Source organism: Sus scrofa, chromosome 7 (genome assembly GCF_054392235.1).
Source record: "Sus scrofa isolate SSC_HxYL_T2T_F1_AM1 chromosome 7, Sscrofa_HxYL_maternal_Yorkshire_Landrace_v2.0, whole genome shotgun sequence".
Lineage (NCBI taxonomy): Eukaryota > Metazoa > Chordata > Mammalia > Artiodactyla > Suidae > Sus > Sus scrofa.
Window position 1 is genome coordinate 20,887,675 of NC_139389.1, and position 22,007 is coordinate 20,909,681.

The 22,007-nt window shown below is 42.4% G+C and overlaps 5 protein-coding genes and 1 pseudogene across 5 annotated transcripts; 2 read left to right on the forward strand and 4 right to left on the reverse strand.

Annotated features, from left to right (window-relative positions):
* The first annotated feature begins 819 nt into the window (after positions 1-819).
* On the forward strand, positions 820-1,288 carry H2BC6 (H2B clustered histone 6). Its single transcript, XM_001927939.6, has one exon. The coding sequence runs from the start codon at positions 857-859 to the stop codon at positions 1,235-1,237; it is 381 nt and encodes a 126-aa protein (XP_001927974.3). The 5' UTR covers positions 820-856; the 3' UTR covers positions 1,238-1,288.
* A 4,080-nt stretch (positions 1,289-5,368) lies between these two features.
* Positions 5,369-8,686, reverse strand: LOC146401239 (histone H4). Its single transcript, XM_084967642.1, has one exon. It carries the CDS (start codon positions 8,654-8,656, stop codon positions 8,345-8,347), a length of 312 nt encoding a protein of 103 aa, XP_084823768.1. The 5' UTR covers positions 8,657-8,686; the 3' UTR covers positions 5,369-8,344.
* Positions 8,687-12,489: 3,803 nt separating this feature from the next.
* LOC146401240 (histone H1.5-like) lies at positions 12,490-13,215 on the forward strand (annotated as a pseudogene).
* On the reverse strand, positions 12,575-13,805 carry H3C4 (H3 clustered histone 4; the record flags this gene model as incomplete). Its single annotated transcript, NM_001287416.1, is given in 1 exon segment — positions 12,575-13,805. A coding segment is annotated over 1 exon segment (411 nt). The 3' UTR covers positions 12,575-13,391.
* A 309-nt stretch (positions 13,806-14,114) lies between these two features.
* Positions 14,115-16,392, reverse strand: H2AC7 (H2A clustered histone 7). Its single transcript, XM_084967643.1, has one exon. The coding sequence runs from the start codon at positions 16,345-16,347 to the stop codon at positions 15,955-15,957; it is 393 nt and encodes a 130-aa protein (XP_084823769.1). The 5' UTR covers positions 16,348-16,392; the 3' UTR covers positions 14,115-15,954.
* Positions 16,393-21,529: 5,137 nt separating this feature from the next.
* H2BC8 (H2B clustered histone 8) lies at positions 21,530-22,007 on the reverse strand. The gene has a single exon (XM_001927717.7). The coding sequence runs from the start codon at positions 21,958-21,960 to the stop codon at positions 21,580-21,582; it is 381 nt and encodes a 126-aa protein (XP_001927752.1). The 5' UTR covers positions 21,961-22,007; the 3' UTR covers positions 21,530-21,579.

Genomic DNA, 22,007 nt, shown 5'->3' on the forward strand with positions numbered 1-22,007 from the left:
TACCTCACTACCTTCAGTCTCTTTGTCAAATTCTTTCTCCAAAAGGGACAAAGATCTGAGGACCTACATCAGGTGGTTAGCGTTCAACATTCTCACCAACAGCCACCGGAGAACAATGGTAATGGCAGAATTATCTGCTCAGAAGCCAGTTTCAGCCAAAGATGATGGTGGTGATAATAAAATTAAAGTAAAAGTGTTAAAGGCCAACCTGCTAACTTTTATTCTTTTATTTTTTTAATTCTTTTCAGTAGGTAGAATGAAGAACTTTCTTATCCGCACTTGCAGTTAAAAGGAGTGATTTGATCCTCCGTTATGAAGGACATGTGGGTCACGAAATTCTATTCTTATCTCCCTTCAAGGGATGTAATTTTATTTATGTAATTTTATTTCCTGCTATATTTGTGTGTTTTGTGTGCTGTGGGAAACGCTGTCTTTGGTATTTTCTGTACCACCGCAGATGGCCTATTCTCTATTTTTCCTTTCCCTATTAGATTCAAATGTAAAGACAGAGCTTTTCCAGGACCTGAAAAGGAGGTTTAGAAGTCGGAGAGGTACTCGGGCAACTAGCTTTGCTTCCTTTGCAAGTCAAAGCTCTGGAAAGTCATATTTTTTAAAACTGACAAACTAAACGGAATTGTTATAAAACAGTGATAAGATTAAAGAAGCTGGCTTGATTGGTGGAAAATTGACTCAGGAGACCAATGGGAGAGTAGCTCGTTTGCATGCAGCCTGTGACAAACGAACGAATCAGCAGTTTGGAAACCAAGTCTTCATTTGCATAAATCTGTCTACAAATAGGCAGGATCCAGCAGCACAGCCACCATTTTCTTTTCTCTTCAGAGAAAGGGCAGGTAAAATGCCTGAACCAACGAAATCTGCTCCAGCCCCGAAGAAGGGCTCCAAGAAAGCCGTGACCAAGGCGCAGAAAAAAGATGGCAAGAAGCGCAAGCGCAGCCGCAAGGAGAGCTACTCCGTGTACGTGTACAAGGTGCTGAAGCAGGTCCACCCCGACACCGGCATCTCGTCCAAGGCCATGGGCATCATGAACTCCTTCGTCAACGACATCTTCGAGCGCATCGCGGGTGAGGCCTCGCGGCTGGCGCATTACAACAAGCGCTCGACCATCACGTCCCGGGAGATCCAGACGGCCGTGCGGCTGCTGCTGCCCGGGGAGTTGGCCAAGCACGCCGTATCTGAGGGCACCAAGGCCGTCACCAAGTACACCAGCTCCAAGTAAATTTATTTCTAGGCACTGTCAAACCCAAAGGCTCTTTTCAGAGCCACCTCACGTTTTCACAATCTGAGTTGTTCACTAGGACTTTTTAGTTCTAGAAACTGCATTTAACTCGTGTGAAGGTGGTACTTTAGGAAACACTTTGAAAGTTAACTGTTTTTGTGGTACATCTACTTAACTGTTGTGGTTATGGACAACCGTCCTGTGTACAGGACTCCAGAAACTTTAGCAAGTGGGAGCTAGTAACTGCCTAGGTTTAACCCCAACCTTTGGAACTCTAGATTACCTTTAAAATTTGTACAGGGTGCTCTCTGTGCAAATAGCGGCGCTTTGTGAAGTCTGGTTTTCCGTTTTATGTAAAGCGCCTCCCTATAGTATTTGAGAAGCCATAGTTAGATTTTGAAATCCTGCTCTCTAAAAACTACATCCTCTGTGATGCTGCAGGACCGCGCCCAAGTTCTTTTGGGTGGAATTCCTTTTCTCACTCTTTTAAGCCCTTTTTTACCTAGGTCTTTCAAGTCAACTAAATTTTTAAAAGGCTCTCATCATTGGACTTTTTCTAAATATACAATCTTCTCCCTACTTCCCTGACTCGTTTTACAAAGCGGACCTGCAAAATTCACAGAATTCTATGTTCAGAATAAACAGTTTTAATATTGTGGTCACATAAAATAATCTGCAGCCTCCTATTAGCCCCTATCACTGTCAAGCTCCCTTCCTAGACCAGGGCCTTATTCTTCCTCCAGCTTTCCTGTTCTGTTTATGTGCTTCACAGCCTTTGGATGATTCCCCCCCTCCCCCCAAACTTGATAAAATCTGAAATCTGCTATAGGGAGTTCCCCTTGTGGCTTATCAGGGTTATGAACTCGATTAGTATCCATGAGGACTCGGGTTTGATCCCTGGCTCTGCTCAGTGGGTTAAGGATCCAGCGTTGTGGTGAGCCCTGGTGTAGGCCGGCATCTGTAGCAGCTGCGATTCGACCCGAGGCTGGGAACTATGCCAGTGGTTACAGGTTTAAGAAGCAAGCAAGAAAGAAAGAAAAAAATCGGCTGTGGCTACAAGCCCTGCAAGGTCTGGCCCTCACCTAACTCTCCTTTCTGGTTTGGAAGTCCCTCTCCCCAACGGTCTTATTTATTTTTTTATTTTATTTTATTTTGGCCATCCTGCGGCATATGGAGTTCTCTGGCCAGGGATCGGATCAGAGCCACAAACATGACCTAAGCCACAACTGAGACAAGGAGGGTTTCTTAACACACTGTGCCTGGCAGGGAATGGAACCTGCACCCCAGCGGTCTAAAGATGCCGCCAATCATGTTGCGCTACAGTGGAAACTCCTCCCCCAACAGTTTTAAACTGTGAGCTATTCCACCCTCCAGGTCTTCGGAGTTTTCCTGAAATACACCTATGCCCAGCATACAAATAAAGTTTATTGATCAAAAACTCCGATTTCAGCTTAATCATTATGAAATGGCTTTGGGAAAGCATCCACACTGCCTGATATGAGGGCCTTCCAGGTAAACCCAAAGAGTGTCCATCAGGTTCATTCAGTTAAGTGCCAAGAATCAAATTATGTACTGAGGATATAAAGCAAACTTGAGTGTGCATCACAAGCACCCAGAAAGCTTGTCAAAGGACAGATTACTTGTTCCACTCCCAGTTTCAGTTTCATTGACTGGGGGAAGATCTGAGAACTTGGCTTATTGGCAAAAAGTTGCCAGGAGATACAGACGCTGCTTATCTGGTTTGACACTGAGAACAACTAATATATGGTGAAGAACAAGCTAAGCGAAAGCCCCTCCCACATGGAGCTTTCCGGGTAACAAAGATGAGATTGAGTTATAAGATGATGAAGGGTGTGGATGTCAATCAAGTTTAGATTTATGATGCAGATGACAAAAAGTTATAGAAAGCTTCTAAGCAGGTAGAGACATCATTGGCTGTGTTAGGAAGATAGCTCTATGGCAAGAGATTAGCTGGATTGAAGAGAAATGGCAGCGATGAAAGATGATAAAGGCAAGAACTGGCAGCAAAAATGGAGCAGATACAATAAACAAATCAGCAGTTGAAGTGATTCCATTCAGTATTTTCTCAAATCTTGATTGGATTTCCTCACTATGAGACATTATGTTACAGATGAATGAGACTGACAAGAGTTCCCCTTGGGGCTAATATCTAAGTGGGAGAAGGGAGATAATCAACAATTAATAAGCCACTAAGAAAATTTCAAATAGAGAGTTCTGAGTGCTATGAAATTATTCGAAATAAAAACAGATGCTGTGACAGTAACTGAGTGATTCTTTAAATAAGGGAACCACAATCCAAGGAATAAAAGTTCCAGGGCGAGGGAACTGTTGGTATTAAAAAATAAATAAATAATAAATAAATAAAGCCACTCCAGGGCAAGGAGTAGTTTGTGCTCAAGGAAAGGAAGGCCTTTGTGCTAGGAGATTAATAAGCAAAAGTAAAGTAGTCAGAGATGAGTCTGAGGATTAAACACGTCGCTAAACATGTTGGAGCTTATAGACCAAACGAAGGCACTCAGATTCTTACTGTGTCATGGGAGACGCTTGAAATTTTTAAGAACTCTGGCTGTTGTGTGGAGAATGGATTGTATGGGATCAAAAATAAAAAGAGTTCCCTTGTGGTGCAGCAGGTCACTGGAGTTCAATCCAATTTCACTGTAGTTCAGTCCCTGGCCTTGGAGCTTCCACGTGCCACAGGGTGTGGCCAAAAAGGGAAAAAAAGGAAAAAGAAGCAGGGGATAGAATTGAAAGGATATTACAATAATCCTGGTTAAGTTATTAGAGTTAAATTTAGGAGGAGAAAGTCAAAAAGATTTATTCATGGGAGTTCCCATCATGGAGCAAAACAAATCCAAGTAGGAACCATGAGGCTGTGGGTTTCATCCCTGGCCTCGCTCAGTGGGTTAAGGATCCGGCATTGCTGTAAGCTGTGGTTTAGGTTGCAGATGCAGCTCACATCTGGCCTTGCTGTGGCTCTGGAGTAGGCTGGCAGCAACAGCGCTGATTAGACCCCTAGCCTGGGAACCTCCATATGCCACAGGTGCAGCCCTAAAAGCACAAAAGACCAAAAAATATAAAAGATGTATTCATGAGTTGGGTTTCAAGGATGAAGAAACAAGTCAGTAACATTTACCCTTTACGTTTAGGAAATTATGTCAAACTCTTTAAAAAGGTTAACTCACTTCATCTTCTAAACATCTACATTATCTGGATACAACTTTTCTCTCCTTTTAACTGAGCAAAGTGTGTGGCAGGATTAGACCCAAAGTGGTGCAACTCCAGAGGTCGACTAAAGTTCTTGGATGGAGAATTCAAGAATACTAGGGGAGGATGAGTTTTCTGAAACTAGGACATGATAATTTTTAAATTCCTGTAAGCACTGCATTGGGTCAAGTGGTATTTGTATATGTTAGTCTGGAATTCTGAGGCAAATGGGGACTGGACATATTGGGAAACATATTTTAATACTGTCAGGATAGTATGAGATTGGAGATTACTCATGGAGAAAGAATAAAGAAGTGAGTTTATCCTGGAAACAACCCAAACTTTAGAGAAAAGGAAGATAGCAAAAGATTCTATCTTGAGATTCTATCTACAAGTGAGCTTGAAAGAAAATAATGTGGGAGTTCCTGTTGTAGCTCAGTGGTAATGAACCTGCCTAATATCCATGAGGAAGTGGGTTTGATCCCTGGCCTCACTCAGTGGCTCAGTGGATTAAGGATCCAGAGCTGCCGTGAGCTGTGGGGTAAGTCACATATGAGGCTAGGATTCGGAATTGCTGTGGCTATGGTGTAGGCCACTACCTGCACTCCCATCGACCCCTAGCCTGGAAACTTCCATATGCCATGGGTGTGGCCTGAAAGAAAGAAAGAAAGAAAGAAAGAAAGAAAGAAAGAAAGAAAGAAAGAAAGAAAAATAATCTGTTTAACAAACTACAATGTGACCAAACTGGTATAGTGCCTAATAGGCTGAGAACAAACATTAGCTTTGACTATAGATGATCACTGGGAACTCAGGTTACAGGTACTAAAGGGTGACCCTGATATCATGTGGGAAGCTGGGTCAACCTAGAAATTGGGAAAAGGGACTAAAGAAAAAGACACGCCTAAATGTGGATCAGCAAACTTTTAAGAGTTTTTTATTTTGTTTACATTTATCTAGAATTTCTTTTTTTTTCACATCCTAAAGAACTTTCAGTAATACACTTGCAACTTCTTAGGAATATATGTAAACTATAGTTGTTGAACATATGCATAAACATATAATCTGGTTGTTTCACTCAACCCTCACAAAAATACAAAGTTTCTCTTTCTTTACAGATAAGGAAACACTGGTTAGAAATTTCACAGCCCAGAGACAGAAAATGGTAATTCAGGACCTCAAAGCTGTCTTTATGGTTCAAATGACACTTTCTTTTTGTTTGGGCCTCTCTAATGTTTTGAAAAATAGGAATACTAATAATAGCAATAACAACAATAGCCAAAACAGAGTATGTACCATGTGCCACACACTGGCCAAAATGTTTAACAACTAATGTTAATGTTATTCGCCCCAAGCCTCTAAGATGGGAATTACTGTTATCTCTTGTTTTACAGACGAGGAGACAAAGGGATAGAGAGGTGAAGTGCCTTCAACCAAAGACACAAAGAGTAAGCTTATCCCTCTGTACAAGGTTTCTTGGGCTTTTTTTTTTTAACCCCTGAGGTAGGATATTGGATGTTACTTGTATACTTAATAAATGACTTCCTCAATGACATAGACTAAACATCTAGACCCCATTGTGTATATTTAACAAGACTAGCAATGGAAGATAAGTTCAAAGAAAATTCATGGACTTCTTCCTTAATCAGGTTGAAAATAAACTCCCCACTCTTTCTATTTACTTCTTGGGAGCTATCTTGCGAGATACAGTCAGTTTGGCCTTCAGGCTTCTGAGAATCAACTTTTTTTAAATGGGCTATCCATCTTGCATTCTGAGTTATAAAATATTAAGACCTGACGTAACTTCTCAAGAATATAAAGGCCTATTGCACATAGTGAGTAAATGGTGATATTTACTCTTGTTCGATGTGTTATTTTTGCATTTTGTCTGCCCTTTCCTCTCTAATCTTAAATTTTGAATCTCTACACCTCAGACTCTAAAATCCTAGACTCCAAGTTGTTAACAGGACTCCATGGAACCCTGGGAGTTCCTTGAATGAGTTCCATGAAATGTCTATGTCCAATACGCATATATTTTACCAGATTCTCCAAAGATTTTGGTTTACATATTAAGGATTACTCTCCTAAAGGAGACAGTACTTTGAAACATGCAGATTACAATGGCCTAAGAAATATGGATAGTCCACCCATCTGTCCCTAACATTTAATAGCCCCTATTCTGTGTCTGCTTAGCATGGAATACAGTGGAAGAGATACCAGGGAAAGAGGCTCACTTGGCATCAGCTTTCCTTAAAAGAGCTTTTTGGCCAATGGAAGGAGAGTCACACTGCTAGATACGTTAAGAGGGAGTCCCCTTGTGGCCCAGCCAGTTAAAGACCTGGCCTTGCTGCAGCTATGGCACAAGGCTGCAGCTGTGGCTCGGGTTTGATCCCTAGCCAGTTACCTTCAAAATGACCCAGGTGTGGGTCGGGGGCGGGGGGGGGGGGGGAGTTGAGAAAAACGTATCATGTATGGCAGAGATTCAACGCTAAATTAAAGAAAGACAGCCTCTAGCATGTATCAGATTCAAGGTGTTAAATCCAGCTCTGTTAAGCAGCTCTGCCCCTCCTTGGTCAATCGGGAACTCTTGTCCCTTAGAGGCCATTGTTCTGTCATCCCTAGAGCCCGGAGGTCTCTGCTGGGTCAACAAGAGCAGCACATTCATAGTTGGCAGGAAAAGGGAAGAATTTACAGCTCAAGAATGTCTTCTACTTACTCTTACTAGAGGGCACTTGGGCACATGCTCCCAGATAGGCCAGGAATGTTGCCTCAGCCTAGGAAGCCACCGGTCCAGCTGTGCCTTTATTGTAATAAAGTGAAAAAATTTTATTAGAAAAAATTCCAGTTGTAACACAGTCATCCAAGGTTTTTTCACAGAATAAAAGCCATTCTGAGGACAGCAAAGAATACAGTAGTATGCTGACAGTCCTGAAAAGTTGTATAAAGTTTACTGTAGGTTAAGAACAAAAAACATGTAACCCACTTGAAAACTGCTTGTTTGGCCTTATTTCCTAATGAGCAGAGAACAAGACAGTGGGATTTGAATTAAGGCCTGGGTTTGAAAGGCCCGGTCTAGCACTTTTTTGTCACGATATGTAGCACCAGCCCTCGTTTATAAATTAAGGTCAATCTGCTCGCAATCAAGTCTAAGAACATTCAAGATAAAGACCCAACATAACTTGGTAAAAATAAACATAAACCTGTATCTTTACATCAAACATAGGCACACTAGTTAAAATTTCTTGATTCAGTAAGAGAAACCAGCGGCTCTGGATGGATGGAAGGACAATTCAAGAGAAAGGCAAGCTGGCCTGTGTGCTTTCCACTTTTAAAATCAAGACGGGATCTCAAGTACTTTTCTCTGACACAAGAAACCTTGTACAGAGGGATAACTTTGTCTTTGGTTAAGGTACTTAATCTCTCTATACCTGTTCCCTCATCTGCAAAACAGTTCTTCCCTACCCTTTATCATGTGATGTCCAAGAAGCCACTGTTTTAATGTCTAATATTAGTGTCTACATAAAAGTTGTTTTATTTCTAGAACCAGTCTTAATCCTCTTGTGATGCTCTCGATTTGTTCCATGGATGGCTATGCAAAACATCGCCTGCAGTCTATCCCCTTAAACCAGGCTCCTTAGGACCCATTAAAGCGCACAGCATAAGCAGTCCAACCGGACCTTATGGACTTTTGGTAATCTGTGACCAAGCTGAAAAATACCGAAAACACAACACCAACTGAAACTTAGCAGACCAAACACAGTGCTAGCCCAAACACCTCACAACAACATTAAAAAGACACAAGTATTCAACTCTCTTGAGTGAAGGAATAGGTGGCCCTGAAAAGGGCCGTTGGTTTTTTTACCATGGGAGATGGCCAGCTAAGGCTTAGCCGCCAAAGCCATAAAGAGTTCTGCCCTGGCGCTTGAGCGCGTAGACCACGTCCATGGCCGTGACGGTCTTGCGCTTGGCGTGCTCGGTGTAGGTGACGGCGTCCCGGATCACGTTCTCCAGGAACACCTTCAGCACCCCGCGGGTCTCCTCGTAGATGAGGCCGGAGATGCGCTTGACGCCGCCGCGCCGGGCCAGGCGCCGGATGGCGGGCTTGGTGATGCCCTGGATGTTATCTCGCAGCACTTTACGGTGGCGCTTAGCGCCTCCCTTTCCGAGACCCTTTCCACCCTTACCACGGCCAGACATGGTTACAGGACGCCTGAACTACAGCGCAGTGTTTTAGGAAGGCACCACTCAGCACTTATATAGTAACATGACGGACCTGTTTGAAAACTGCAAGAGCAGGGGGCGGTAACTACATTCAGTTCCCGCCCTTCGCTTATTTGTTCCTTGCTCAGAGCTACAGGGACTGGGCGGGGCACCTGAAGTGACAATGGAGCCTGGAGAAGAGATTTCATAAATGCTCTTATATATGAATACGAGTGTGCATGCATACGATACGGGCAGTTTTTAAGTGTGGTAACAATTCATACGGTTTCCACACATTTGTTCTACAGATTTTCCGGACTATGAAACTATTAGTTCAAACAAGCTATTTTCCCTTATAAAAAAGCTTTAAGTACAGATTTAAACAATCACATCTTTATTGTTAAAGCTTCCATTGGTTTTATCCATTTATGGTGGTGGTTTTGTCACTAAGCAGAGCTCTCTGATATGCAGGCTGGATTACCCTACAGAGGAAATTAAAAACATAAGAAGGTTACACGTTTAGGTGAAAAAAAAAAAAAAAAAAAAAAGCACTACATTAGAGATTTATAAATATATATATATCCCAAAGTGATATGAATCTTGTTCTGCTTTAAGTCAAAGGCTTATGGTTTGATTGTATATTTCATTACTGGCAGCTTGTGTCCAGCACTGTACCTGTCATCACATTCCAATTCTCTAACCAGTTGGCATTATAATATCCGACCAAGCTCTGGAGACAGCCTGATCCACATATTAGCTTGTGATGCACCTTGGGCAATTTGTACTCAGTTTTGTTTTTTTTTTAATTTAAATGTGTAAGAAAGTGTAAATGATAGAGCTCTCAAATTTAAAAGAGATAATCCAGATTGTTTAAAACAATATCGGCAAATAAGCAATCATTCAACATTATTATCACATAGTATAGTATCGTAGCTGCTCTCAACTCCTGCCCTCAATATTCATCCCTCCAAAGCGATAAGCTTAAGCAAGTATCTAATTTGTTAAAAATTTTTTGGTACTCCTCAAAATAATAAATTCTATGAAGATTTAATTTAGTTTAAGTTCTCTTGAGTTCCAGCTGATATGAATAGATTTGGCTTTTCCTTCATGGTCTATGAGGAGGACTAAGTTGCTATTTCATGCATTTACGGAGCATGGAAACAAATTCCAGAATACAGTTCTCTTAACTTGGGATACAAACCTAGATTTAGAGCATTTGGGAAATTTGTACATAGCAAAATCTTCATCTTTCATTTTATTATACTCCAACCAAACATTAGCATTTCCTCCATTTGTGAATACAGGCAACAGTTTTGGCAGGACCTCTGCAATATTCATATTGTGTTGGAGGTACAGCTGTCAAAACCCCAAAATATTGTTTAAATATATTACTTCTAAACTATGGTAATTCTTGGTTATATGGGTAATCTTGTTATTTAACATATTAATAAAGAAACCCAGGAGTTCCCTTGCGGTGCAGCAGGTTAAGCATCTGGTATCTGGTGTTGTCACTGCAGCAGCTTGGGTCACTGCTGTGGGACAGGTTCAATCCCTGACTGGGAAACTTCAGTGGGGAAAAAAAAAATTAAAAAAAAAATACGACTTGAATTTTTGATAAATTTGATAATGTAATGTCATTTTTTCCCCCAATGGTCATAGCCTCAGCATATGTAGTTTCCCAATCTGGGCCATAGCTGTGACCTATGCCATAGCTGTGGCAATGTCAGATACTTTAACACACTGTGCAGGACGGGGACTGAACACACAACTCTGCATGGACCCGAGCAGCTGAAATCATACTCTTAACCTACTGTGCCACTGTGGGAACTCTTCTTTAATACAGTTATATTAATGGTATTTTAATATAACTGTTTTCCTTTGTGATCCCATGTGTACTAAGCATTGAAAACAATTATTCTGGGAAGGGGCTCATAAGGTTTATCAGACATACAAAGAAGTCCATAATCCAAAAATGGCTAAGAATCCCTCTTCTACAGGATCCTGAAAGCCTTGAAAGACTCTAGGTTTCAAAAATGTCCATGTTAGGGAGATCCCGTCATGGCTTACTGGTAATGAATCCGATGAGTATCCATGAGGATGCAGGTTCGATCCCTAGCCTCACCCAGTGGGTTAAGGATCCAGCGTTGTGGTGAGCTGTGGTGTAGGTTCCAGACACGGCTCAGATCCCATGTTGCTGTGGCTGTGGCTGGCAGCTGTAGCTCCAATTCGACCCCTAGCCTGGGAACTGCCATATGCCTCGGGTGCGGCCCTAAAAAGTAAAAAATAAATAAAGATGAAAGACAGACAGACAGACAGATTGATTAAAGGTAATGTGAAGCAGATTATAACAGCTAGTAAAGAAATCAATATAGACGTTCAAAAGAAAGAGAGCCCTCATCCAGTATAAGAGATTGGAAATGACATATATAATCACGTCAAAGAATGTCATTAGTTTGATGTATACCATAACTTTGTTTTATTTATTTATATTTATTTTGGCCAAGACTGTGACACGTGGGCCAATGATTGAACCTGTGACACAGAAGTGACCAGAGCCACTGCAGTGAAAATACCAGATCCTTAACCAGCTACACCACGAGAGAATTCCTATACCATGACTTTAAAATAGGGGGGAAAAGGGAAGAAAAAAACCACAAATGATACTGTGAGTGTTTAGATGATTTGAACAAGATCATGTAGCTTGTAAGCTGCAAATCCAGACTCAAATATAAATAAGTGTATTTGCAAACTCCAAGCATCCTCTACTAAACCACTCTGACTGAATGGTAAATTAACACCACAAAAGTCTTTGAATCCCATATTAAAGTGCTTATTCTTAAATTAGAAAGTTAGAGGAAGAAGGGCCATCAATATAAATGTGAAGCTCACTCGAGGAATATTTCATTGAGAGTAATGAATAGGATGAATTATAGAGACGGTGAGAAGGTGAGACCGTTAGAAAGCTGTGAGAAACATCGGTCTAGAAAAGAAGTAGAAGAGCCAGAATTGCAACCATGATGGGGGAAATAAAAAAGGAAAGATGAATTTAGGAAGAATTCACTGAACTTAATGACAGACTGAATTTGGTGAATCGAGGAAAGGAAAAGAAGAATTGAAAAATTCGGTGCAAGTTAATAAAGAATTATGCGGTTGTTAATAGAACCTTCTATTTCTGATCTCACCTCACCCATGCGAAGTTTTGTTTTGCTTGTTTGTTTGCTTTTGCTTTTTTTTTTTTTTTTGGCCCCAGCATACAGCAGCCTGATGTGGGATCTGAGTTCTCAGACCAGGAATTGAACCTGGCAGTAGCTGGGTGCACAGTAGTGAAATTCACCTAAAAGCACCAGGCCACAAGGGAATTCCAAATTCTTTTTAATTTAAAGTGTTTAGGAGTTCCCTCTGTGGAGCTGTATTATATCACCTCACATAAAACAGACTTTCTGGGTAAATATCTATGAGAACCAAGCAGCCGTTAACATATGAAAAGCCAAGTGGGTATAGAATGTCACCAGAGAGCAAGCTACTGAAGACACAAAGGGAAGAATTCATATTTTAAATGAAAATCTCTAAGCTGTCTCTCTGACCTGTGAATCTCTAGAAAGATGAGGGGCCTTTGAAAAAGGTCGAGACCAGCGTGACAAAAACAGGAGGAAGAAACTGTAATGGTCTCAAAGCTTGAGCCGTCTCAGTTCATTGTAGAATACAATTGGTGTCATTGTTTGCTTTCCTGAATTTTAAGAAACACAGTTCCAGGACAGAGCTCAGACTAGGCTGTTGTCAAGCAGGAAGACATCTGGGAACCAATCAGCACGCTGTGTGTGTATGTGAGTGTGTGTGTGTGTGTCTGTGTGTGCGCGTGCGTGCGTACGCGCGCGCGCCTGGCTGCTCAACTCTTAACACTTCATTTATTTTTTATTTTTTCTTTTCTGTACTGTTAGTTATTCAAGCCAACAATCATGTCGGAACCTGTGTCTGCCGCCCCTCCAGCTCCTTCTCCATAAAAGACTCCTGTGAAGAAAAAGCCCCGCAAGCCCGCTGGCGCCACAAAACTTCCAGGCCCCCCTGTCGGAGCTTAACACCAAGGCTGTATCCGCCTCCAAAGAGCGCAGCAGCGGCGTGTCCCTGGCTGACCTCAAGGCGCTGGCAGCAGCTGACGACGACTTTGAGAACAGCCGCATCAAGCTCGGTCTCCAGAGCCTGGTGAGTAAGGGCACCTTGGTGCAGACCAAGGGCATTGGCGCCTCAGGCTTTCAAACTCAACCAGGCGGCCACAGGGGAAAGCAAGCCCAAAGCTAAGAAGACGGGCGCAAGCAGCACCCTCTCCCCCCACCCCAAAATCCGCTAAGCCTCCAGAGGGCAGAGAAACAAGTAGCGGCTACGTGGCCAAGAAGGTGCCCAATAGCACCCAAAAGATAAAGATAGCCAAACCGTATTAGGTGGCCAAGGGTCCAGCAAAAGCCAAAGTTCATAACCCCAAGCTAGCCAACCCTAAAAGCAGGCAAGCCAGAAAATGCAGTCTCGAAAAAGGGAACCGAAAGACTGGCGGAGGACTTTAAAGGCTCTTAAAAAGCCTGTAGAGGGACACGGCGGGGCGGGGCGGCGGTGGAGGGGTACATTTCTATATTCCCCGAGTAACTAGACCGAAGTACACAGCAATTTTTCGTAGAAAAAATGGTTGGCTCTGAAAAGAGCCTTTGGGTTTAAGGTTGGCATTTAGTCGAGAAGAGCCATTTTACGCCCTCTCCCCGCGGATGCGGCGAGCCAGCTGGATGTCCTTGGGCATGATGGTGACGCGCTTGGCGTGGATGGCGCACAGGTTGGTGTCCTCGAAGAGCCCCACCAGGTAGGCCTCGCACGCCTCCTGCAGCGCCATCACGGCCGAGCTCTGGAAGCGCAGGTCCGTCTTGAAGTCCTGCGCGATCTCGCGCACCAGCCGCTGGAACGGCAGCTTGCGGATCAGCAGCTCCGTGGACTTCTGGTAGCGCCGGATCTCGCGCAGGGCCACCGTGCCGGGCCGGTAGCGGTGCGGCTTCTTCACGCCGCCGGTGGCGGGCGCGCTCTTGCGGGCCGCCTTGGTGGCCAGCTGCTTGCGCGGCGCCTTACCGCCGGTGGACTTGCGAGCGGTCTGCTTGGTACGAGCCATAACAGACGTCCGGAAGGCAGCTAGCTGGTGGAAAAATGCGAACCTGTCCCCCTTCTCCTAGTATATATAAAGAGAGTCCCGTTCTGATTGGACAAGACATTTGTTCCTTAGGGCTCGCAGTGAAGGTATTGGTAGTGAGGTTCACTCCCTGATCACAGGAAACTCTCTTTGAATGGCTGTTTCAACCCTTGCTCGCCTCTATCTCTTCAATGCCTTTTTTTTTTTTTTTTTCAATGTTCTTTGGCTGTTCCTCGCAGAACCAACTCAGACTATTACAATACTGTGTCTTTTTTGCGGAAAACAAATTTTAAATTTTGGCACCTGATACTGGCTTTCTTTTGATCAACTTTTTGAAAAGGCGCATTTGGGATGTGATTGGCCAAGTGATTTTTAATACCCTCATTCAAGTTTAGTGAGGCTAATTTCAACTCGACTTTTTGATTTCTCTTTTTACTCTTATTTTTTTCAGTACTTTCATTTTATTCCTCCCCTTTTATGCTACAGTTAAGTATAAAAGTGTAGGTTATTATTTATAGCATTCATTTCAGGATGGTAAAGGAGAGCATTACTGCATTTGTTATGGAAAAAGCGTGTTGGATCTGATAGGATTGAGAACCATCAGTTTAGGAGTCCAGAGATTATATGAAAGCAGAATTTGGAAAAAAGCCTAAACATTTATTGTCATCACCAAACCCTGAACACACCCTCCTGTGCCTTCCGCATAAGACTTAAAAGACTTGCCCTTAACAGTCACTGAATGGGCCTTTGCACTGCCTTCAAAGCCGTCATGTGCTAGTGTCAGTCTTCTGGATTGGAGTGAGAGCTGTGACCACAGGAGGAGGCAGGAATCCAGAAGGTTAACATACATTACATTTTAAAAATAAAAGGTTTTAGAGTTTATAAAAGCAAAAGAATTTACACCTATATATCTTGTGGTCTCATCACAAAGCTGAGGATTCTTTGGAGCCATGTTTAAAAAGGGAGGGAAAGAGGAAAGGAAAAACAGTACCTTTTGGAAACTACTACTATTCTATATTATTTTTAAGGAATCCACTTCTATGACTCCCATAAATCCTGGGCTGAGTTAACAGTAAAAAATTTCTGGAGGTAATTACACCCCACTCTGGTTATACCTATTGTTTCTTTCGCTCGCTGGCCCCCATCCAAGTGAAAACCCAGTCGCAGGAGGCCTCAATCTCTGAATTCCTCCTCCTGGAAGATGTCAAAGCCAACTATGTGAGAGGTTTTATAAGAGAAGACAACTGTCTTCCCAGAAAACAAATCCTCTATTTTGCTTTATGAGGTGGAGAGCAACCCCAGACCAGATAGGTTGGGACTTTGGCAGGCCTCAATTCTTAGATTTCTAAAATTTATTTTTATACTTTTTCAGAATGCACTAAAACCAGTAGCTCTTATGGAATTTCACTCATAATTTTGTTACTATAAATACATTAACACATGCTCACTTTTCACTATACCACCACATAAAAGCACCCTACTATCACGATTTCAAATGAGCTTTGTGTAAAATTGCGTTTTTAAAAGTACGCAAACTAGTAAATGGTAAATAAGTGTTACCCCGTACCCCTTAAAGGCGTGCCGAAACCCTGTGGTAAGCTCTGCCTAAGTAACTTTTGACTTCAGGGTATGTGGTATTGTATTACTATCTACAATTGATTAGAGCTTAGTTTTTTTTTTTTCCCTAAAAATATGAATTGCAGATCAATTTGTACCATTAGACTGCAAAACAATTTCTTTCCAAATCAAATAGCCTAAAGGAGTGGTTTTAACTATCTGTAGGTCACTAAGTAGATTTGCATCTAAACTTTCAACACTTACCATCCTACCTATATCCTTCAAGGTTTACAACAGAGGACCCAAGTTATTGGTCAACTTAATTATCACTGACACAGGCTCTTCACTACCACTTTCGCTTAGTTGAAGGAAATTCCTTCAACTGGATTAATCTGGGGTTTCAGCAGTGTGACTACTAACACTCACTTCTAGATTGACAAACTATGCAGAATACCTTCTCCTGTTAACTGCTTAAATACGGGAAATGTAAGCCCTCTTAATGAATACATGGGTGGCTCTGAAAAGAGCCTTTGGTTAACACTGCCTCCTCAAAAATCAAAAACTCGAATATTCCAATTTACTTGCCCTTGGCCTTGTGGTGGCTCTCCGTCTTTTTGGGCAAGAGCACAGCCTGGATGTTGGGCAGGACGCCGCCCTGCGCGATGGTAACTTTGCCCAGCAGTTTATTGAGCTCCTCATCGTTGCGGATGGCCAGCTGCAGGTGGCGCGGGATAATGCGGGTCTTCTTGTTGTCGCGAGCCGCGTTGCCTGCCAGCTCCAGGATCTCAGCCGTCAGGTACTCCAGCACCGCCGCCAAGTACACTGGTGCGCCGGCACCGACTCGCTCGGCGTAGTTGCCTTTTCGGAGCAAACGGTGCACTCGGCCGACGGGGAATTGGAGGCCGGCCCGCGAAGACCGAGTCTTGGCTTTGGCACGAGCCTTGCCACCTTGTTTTCCGCGGCCCGACATGTTGACAACCTCTGTCGAAAGTGCCCCACCAAAGAAAAGGGACACAGAAGTTGTCTTAGCAAATGAGAAGCAATTATACTTGAAAGCTGAATGGTAAATCACGCAGTTTGATTGGATAAAAAAACATAACGCTTTCAACCAATGAAAAAGGAGCTCTTGAGTCACCTAATTTGCATACCACCTTACAACTTGGAACAATTTATCCAATCAAAACGTAAGGCTTTAAAAACTGTATCTGCATGGGAGTCTTGCAAATAGTATGAACATTGTAACCAGGTCGAGTTAACTTTCTTTGACTTCTGAATGTGTTGTATTTGCCTTGCATGAGCCAGGCGTGGTGGTCTTGCTCCAGGCTTGATGCCTGTGGCTTTGGACGAAATGCTGGTATCCGGTGTCCAGGTGGCGCTTCAAGGAGAGCTACTCCGTGTAGGTGTACAAGGTGCTGAAGCAGGGACACCTGGAGTGCAGAGCCTTTTTGATGAGGTGAAAGCAAAGTATATACTTGACATTCTAACTTAGTGTTAGGATAGTCTTCTTGCTTCCACTGCTCATTTTGGCTGTAAGGCTAGCTACCTGTAAATATCTCTTAAATCCCTGTGATGTGTGTGCATTGCCTGTTGGTTCCATAAAAATTGTAGAGGACTTGAGAAATTTGCCAACGTCTCCTTAGTGCTGTATTCTTTTAAGAAGAAAAGTACATTAGGTTTATTTGCTTAGAGTAACTTGTCAAAATATTAATGGGAGCTAGACAATTAATGTGCATGGAACTTGAAAAACAAACTCCACAGATTCCAGAATAGGTTTATTTAATTGTAATGAGAATTTTTCAAGTTTGTTGGTGAAAACTTAGACCATTTCTGAACCATCATATGGGGCTCATGACAATGGCAGTTCAGGAAAGAAATACCCTTTAAATATTGTGATACTTCTTGTTGTTCCCTTCTTGACTCAGCAGTTTATGAGCTCCACTAGTATCCAGAAAGATGCTGGTTCGATCCGTGGCCTCACTCAGTGGGTTAAGGATCCAGTGTTGCCATGATTTGTGATGTAGGTCGCAGACACAGCTTGGATCCACCGTTGCAGTGGCTGTGGTATAGGCCAGCAGCTGTAGCTCCAATTCAACCCCTAGCCTGGGAATTTCCATGTGCTGCAGGTACAGACCTAAAAAGCAAAAAAATAAATAAATAAATAAATAAATAAATATTTTGATACTTCTCCCTTAAATTATGTTTTCTTCCAGGGAGACTCTTATATGATTATTTTTATCCTTATCAGGAAAAAAAAAAATTGTTGTTGTTGTTGGCATTGCCCATGACATGCAGAAGTTCCAGGGCCAGGAATTGAAACTGCTCCTCAACAGCAACCTGAGCTATTACAGGGACAACGCTGGATCCTTAACTTGCTGTATAACAAGGGAACTCCAAAGAAAATTTTGTAATAAAAAAAAAAATCTCAAGTCATTCTAGCTACAATACCACCACTCTCCTGCCCTATATAGACATATATAATGGTCATGAAAATTCCCACTTTTCTCCTAATTATAAAGCTGCTTAAGGATACAAACTGCCAATGTGTCATCCCATATGCAATAAATGATAAGAATGTATTTAGGAAGTAGTATTAGCATTTCAACCCCGGTAGGAAAGAAAGTAATAATATTCTATAATCTTTTATAGCAAGTTTCCCATTCCTAGCATGACACATAAATACACACAAAACAGTATACACACAAAATATATAAACATTCAAAGAAACAATACACATAGGAGTTCCCCGGTGGCTTAGTGTGTTAAGGATCCAGTCTTGTCACTACCATGGCTCAAATCTCTACTGTATCACTGATTTGATCCCTAGCCCGGGAATTTCCACTTGCCAAGAATCATTGAACACACAAAAAGAACACACAATAAGCAACAAAAAAAATATTAAAGCATGAAAACTGAACATACCACATAGCTGTATATCAAATTTATATTATTATAGTCAATTTTGCTTTCTCTACTCCCAGATGTAAATATCTAAACCAGATCTGTATGTGCTTTAGGGAACTATATAAACTCACTGAAATTACATTCAATACTGTGTCCATAAATTCGTCCTTCTCCCAGAACAGAAACTATATATCACTCTGTCAAATTCTAAATATACCATTATTTGGAATTCCTGCCGTGGCACAGTAGTTCAATGGTCCGACCTGTACCTGTGGAGGCATCGGTTGGATCCCCGGCCCAGCATTGCCATAGCTGTGGTGGAGGCCCAGGAACTTCATACGCCAAAAAAGAAGACAAAGAAAATAAAAATACTGTCACGGAAACAGGCAGAATAATGCCTCACCAATTATGTCTACCTTCTAATCTTTTGAGTCCATGAATGTGTTAAGATACATAAATCAGAATAAGGACTACAGATGGCATTAAATTTTCTAATCACTTGATTTTAAGATTGGATTATCCTGGATTATCCAAGTAAACTCACTATAATTACAAGGGCACTTAACAATGGAAGAGGGAATCAGAGTACAGAAGCAGGGAGATGGCAGTGTGAGAGGATTTGGCCGGACATTGCTGACTGAAATTAAGGCGAGGGGCCATAAGCCAAGAAAAAAGGATGACTTCTCAGGGACAGGAAAGGCAAGGAAACAGTTTCACCCTAAAAGGTCCCAGAAAGAAATGCGGCACTCTGACACCTTAATTTTTTTTTTTTTTTTTTTTTTTTTTTTCTGAACCCTCAGCACATGGAAGTTCTCAGGTTAGGAGTTGAGTTGGAGATACAGCTGCCAGCTTACACCACAGCCACAACAATGGGGAATCCAAGCCACTTCTGGTAGCTACACCACAGCTCACAGCAATGCCGGATCCTTAACCCACTGCTCAGGGCCAGGGATCAAACCCTAGTCCTCAGGGATACTAGTCGGGTTCATTACCACTGAGCCACAGTGGGAACTCCTGATACCTTGACTTTAGCTTAATAAGATTCTTATCTGAATGTATTGTTTAAAGTCACTATACTGTGCTAGTTTGTTGGACCACCGATAAGAAATTACTGCACCAACACAAATTTAAGAAATATTAATTTATTCAATGAAGTTGTTTAAGATTATAACCACATATGTTTAGATTTAAATGTTTATGTAGGGAGTTCCTGCTGCAGCACACGGAAACGAATCCGACTAGGAACCAAGAGGTTGCAGGTTCAATCCCTGGCCTCACTCAGTGGGTTAAAGATCCTGTGTCGCCGTGAGCTGTGGTGTAGGTCGCAGACGCAGCTCAGATCCGGCATTGCTATTGCTGTGGTGTAGGCTGGTAGCTGTAGCTCCTATTAGACCCCTGGGAACCTCCATATGCCTCAGGTGCAGCCCTAAAAAGAAAAAAAAAAAAAAAGTTTAAATATAAAAATTGCTGTAAGTAAATCATTCCAAGATATTGCAAGCTCACATAATTTTGAAATTGTTCTAATTTTAACAGCAGCAATTTAGCTTTTTTTTTTTTTTTTTTTTTTTTTTTGCTATTGTCTGAAGTGTCTGTTTTCAATACCAGAAGGTCTAATTTCATGGAGCAGCACTTTTTTCAGTCATTATGGTATTATTACTACTTCTAATTATAATACTACTACAAAATCTTGTCTTCTTCATATGTATAGGAAAAATTTTACTTCGTAATGTCCATTAATAACTTCATGAATTGTAAGTCCCCTAAAATATTTATTGTAGCTATTGCATTTGTTTACACAAAAATGTTAATAGGGAGTTCCTGTCGTGGCACAGTGGTTAACGAATCTGACTAGGAACCATGAGGTTGCGAGTTTGATCTCTGGCCTTGCTCAGTGGGTTAAGGATCCGGCATTGTCATGAGTTGTGGTGTAGGTCGCAGACGTGGCTCAGATCTGTCGTTGCTGTGGCTCTGGAGTAGGCCAGTGGCTACAACTCCGATTGGACCCCTAGCCTGGGAACCTCCACATGCCACAGGAGTGGCTCTAGAAAAGGAAAAAGAAGGAAAAAAAATGTTAATATACCTGGTTTTAATAACAGTCTCATTTTATAAGTAAGGAACAGAGGCTGTGAAGAACCAAATTATTTACCTGGCAGAACTCACATTTCAGCCAATGTGCTCTGAAGCAATTCTTTCAAAGATGTCTAGATAGAATTTAAAACTACTGCACAATTACGGATTTCTCACACTTTAGGAGGTGCTTTCACATGACTTAACTCTCCCAGGACTAGGCCACCTCCCTTTCCTTTGTGAGTGGGGCCAAGTATCGAACCTGCAATCTTCATGGATACTAGTCAGGTTCTTTACCCTTGAGCCACAAGGTAACACCATTGGTGCATTTCTTATTCACCTTTCATGGCATGTCCTTCGTCATCCAAAAAGAAAGGCTTAATTAGGCAGGAGATAAAGCTCTGTATTCCAAAGGCCCGTGGGCTGCACTCAATTTCATTTCTCCTGTCTCCTTAAATAAATTCCTTACTTACTTGGGAGAATTGGTGATAAACCTTTCTGAGATTGCGTTCCTTGAGAGTAAACAAAATATCTTATAATGATCAACATGCCTGCTACTTTTAGGAAGTAAGCAAAAGCTTTAAATGACGAAAGGCTTCATATCATGCATGTTAATCAATGTGCAGCCAGGAAAACAGAAAACCATTGGCCATTTTTACAAAGATTAAGTTACACAGCTCTTGGAATAGAGAGCAAAACCCAAGTAGAAGTGTTCCAAAAACTGAAGAAAACAGGAACCAAATGTAGTATTCAAGGGACACACAAAAAAAGGCAGTTAAATAGAATCACTAAGTTTAAAGGGAAGGCCTGAAAGAGGTAAAGCTCAGAATTCTGAGGACAGAGCGAAGACAGGGAGGGTAGAATCCGGGGCGGGGGGGGGGGGGGGCAGAAGCTAGGAGCTGAAAACAATTGCTGCTACCAAGCACTAGACCACCGCTGAAATAAGAAAAGTTCTCTCTAATCCCACCCATTTGGCCTGTCCAGTTTTCCTGAGAAAGTCATTTACACACTGACCTCTTTAGAATACGAAAAGGTCTGGAAAACAGTGAAGACAGAAAAACACACCTTTTTTAAACTGAGAACAAGGAGCTCTTTATCTGGAATTATCTGAACAGAAAGCACAGAAAATTCAGGGACAAATTATGCCCAGACAGGAAACGATCACAGCTCTTTAAATGAAAATATAAGTGGCTCTGAAAAGAGCCTTTGGGTTTGACGGTGCCTTTAAGCACATCTACTTGGAGCTGGTGTACTTGGTGACAGCCTTGGTGCCTTCGGACACGGCGTGCTTGGCCAACTCCCCGGGCAGCAGCAGCCGCACGGCCGTCTGGATCTCCCGGGACGTGATGGTCGAGCGCTTGTTGTAATGCGCCAGCCGCGAGGCCTCGCCGGCGATGCGCTCGAAGATGTCGTTGACAAAGGAGTTCATGATGCCCATGGCCTTGGACGAGATGCCGGTGTCCGGGTGGACCTGCTTCAGCACCTTGTACACGTACACGGAGTAGCTCTCCTTGCGGCTGCGCTTGCGCTTCTTGCCATCTTTCTTCTGCGCCTTGGTCACGGCTTTCTTGGAGCCCTTTTTGGGGGCTGGAGCAGATTTCGCTGGTTCAGGCATTTTAACAGAACTGCAGAACCACACTAAACAGAGATTCTTAAATGTCT